The 2,026-nt window shown below is 60.0% G+C and overlaps 1 protein-coding gene across 1 annotated transcript in view; it reads right to left on the minus strand.

The window, feature by feature from the left end:
* Positions 1–843: 843 nt before the first annotated feature.
* MYO18A (myosin XVIIIA) overlaps positions 844–2,026 on the minus strand; it is a 29,672-nt gene continuing 28,489 nt past the window's right edge. Inside the window, 1 exon segment of the mRNA XM_009890887.1 lies at positions 844–1,131. Within this exon segment, the coding sequence (XP_009889189.1) occupies positions 1,005–1,131 (127 nt within the window). The 3' untranslated portion in view covers positions 844–1,004.

A 2,026-nucleotide genomic window follows, 5' to 3' on the forward strand; every position in this document is an offset into this window, starting at 1 on the left:
GCTCAACACCGACGCCGGCCGCTCCTCGCCCTCGGGACCGGCCGGCGGGACTGACCTGTGCCGGCGGCACCGCGGCCCCACACACGCACCGGGGGAGACAAGAGAGAGACGGAGATGAGCGGGCGAAGGAAGGGGGGGGGCAGTGCGGCGGCGAGGCAGCCTCGGTAATTTGCGTCAGCGGGAAATAGCATTGTGGAAAAATGTCATGTAAATGGGGGAATTGTTCTAGCCCGCCACTTTGATTCCCCTTTAAAGTGCTGCGTTCAATTTATTTCATTGTCGGCTACCTGGAGCCGCTGCGTTTGATTCCTGACTTCAGAAAGGGTGGAATTATCTCCAATAACAAAATGTTTTACATCTGCACCGCTGAATAAATTAAACCAATTAAGAAAAAACGGCTCAGATCTTTCCCCCCTGCTTGGCAGAGCTGGGGGAGCCCCCCGGGACTCTTGGAGCCCTGCTAGGAAATTGGGTTTAGATAAAAGCAATCTGCGTTCGGCAGGCAAGTGCCTTCCCTGGGGAGCAGGAGCAGGGCTGCGTGTCCCAGCCCCATGCTGGCCCTGTGCCATGGGGGCACCGGGGCATGTGCTCTCGTGTGGGCAGTCGGCATTTGCTGAGAGGTGCGGGGAGGGAAGCGTCGGAGCTGCAGATGGGGGGAGGATGGACGGACGGGGGATCCAGCCCTGGAGTTGGGGGATGATGCACAGTGGGCTGGACCCCACCACTGTGACCCCCCCCGGGGAGGCAGATGTGGCTGCAGATGCTGATTCGCGTCCTGGGTGGGTCCCAGTGCCACAGTGGGTGGGATGCTGGGGAGGGGGACCAGGGAGGTCCCCTTTCATGGGGGGACATGTGTCCCCGGTGGAGACTGAGCCACTCACCAGTATTAACCCTTCCCTGACCAGCCACACAAGCACAGAGTGCCACATCCCATGAATGCCCACCCCACACGCCGGTTGTCCCCCGGCACAGCCCACCCCGTCCTCTGCCAGGCAGCTCCTCACTCACCTGCTGCCCTTCAGGCTGCCGTCATCCGAGAGTGCTTTGGAAGAGCCTTTGTTCTTGGAGAGCCAGGACTTCACCCCGTCCACGCGCTCCTCCAGCTCCGAGTCCACATCCGAGTCGCCGTCACTGCCGGAGGAGCAGGTCCGGGGTAGGAGAAAGCAAGAGGTGAGCACGGGGCGGTAAGATTTTGGGTGCTGGGGAGGGAAAATCGCACCAGCAGGTGCCAAACCCTCCCAGCACCCACTCCCTGTGTCCCCCAGCAGTGGGCTAAACTTGGTCCCACGGTCCTGCTCCATCTCCCAGGGCACAACCTGCATGCATACGGCTCAACCTGCATGCCACGGGCTCCCCGAAGCACAGCCGTGCCACACACCCCCCAAACCACCCCCCCACCCAGCCAAGGGGCTCCTGCACCCTCTGCCCAACGTCCACCCCTGCCACCGCACGGCTCCGGAACTGGGAAGATGAGGCATAGGGGGTGGCATCGGGCAGCGAGGGGCAGCAGGCAGGGCACGGCTCCAGAAACACGGGAGATTTCCAGCTCCGGGGCTGGGAAGAAATTAAATGGGTTCGTTTTATAGGCCACCGTCGAGTGCAAAATTACAGCGAGGAAGAGCGATGTTGATGGCCCTGGGTAAACAGGAGTTTAGCAGGCAGAACAGAAACGACTCCGGCAAGGCGGGCGCAGGAGCGCGGCGGGCAGATTTACAGCCCTGCCGTGCCAGAGAGCCCCTGATTTACGTCCCGGCGTAAAAAAAGCCCTATCTGGCTTAAACCATCTAATTTATAACGGCTGTTCGTAACCATATTGATTGCCTTTAGAAAGAAGGTGCCGTATGCATTGCAAAATCCATTCCTCCACGTTAAAAGCATCCCTGCATAAATCTCCCTTAATACCTAACTGCTTACTGCTTTCATTAGGGTTATGGCAGTACCGGCGGGATCTATAAGGAAATCGAAGCGGCACGGCCCCCTCTCTCCCCACCCCGCTGCTGGCCAGCGAGAGGCGAGGGCTCCCACC

This window comes from Charadrius vociferus, unplaced genomic scaffold (genome assembly GCF_000708025.1).
Source record: "Charadrius vociferus isolate BGI_N301 unplaced genomic scaffold, ASM70802v2 scaffold1768, whole genome shotgun sequence".
NCBI classification, from domain to species: Eukaryota; Metazoa; Chordata; class Aves; order Charadriiformes; family Charadriidae; genus Charadrius; species Charadrius vociferus.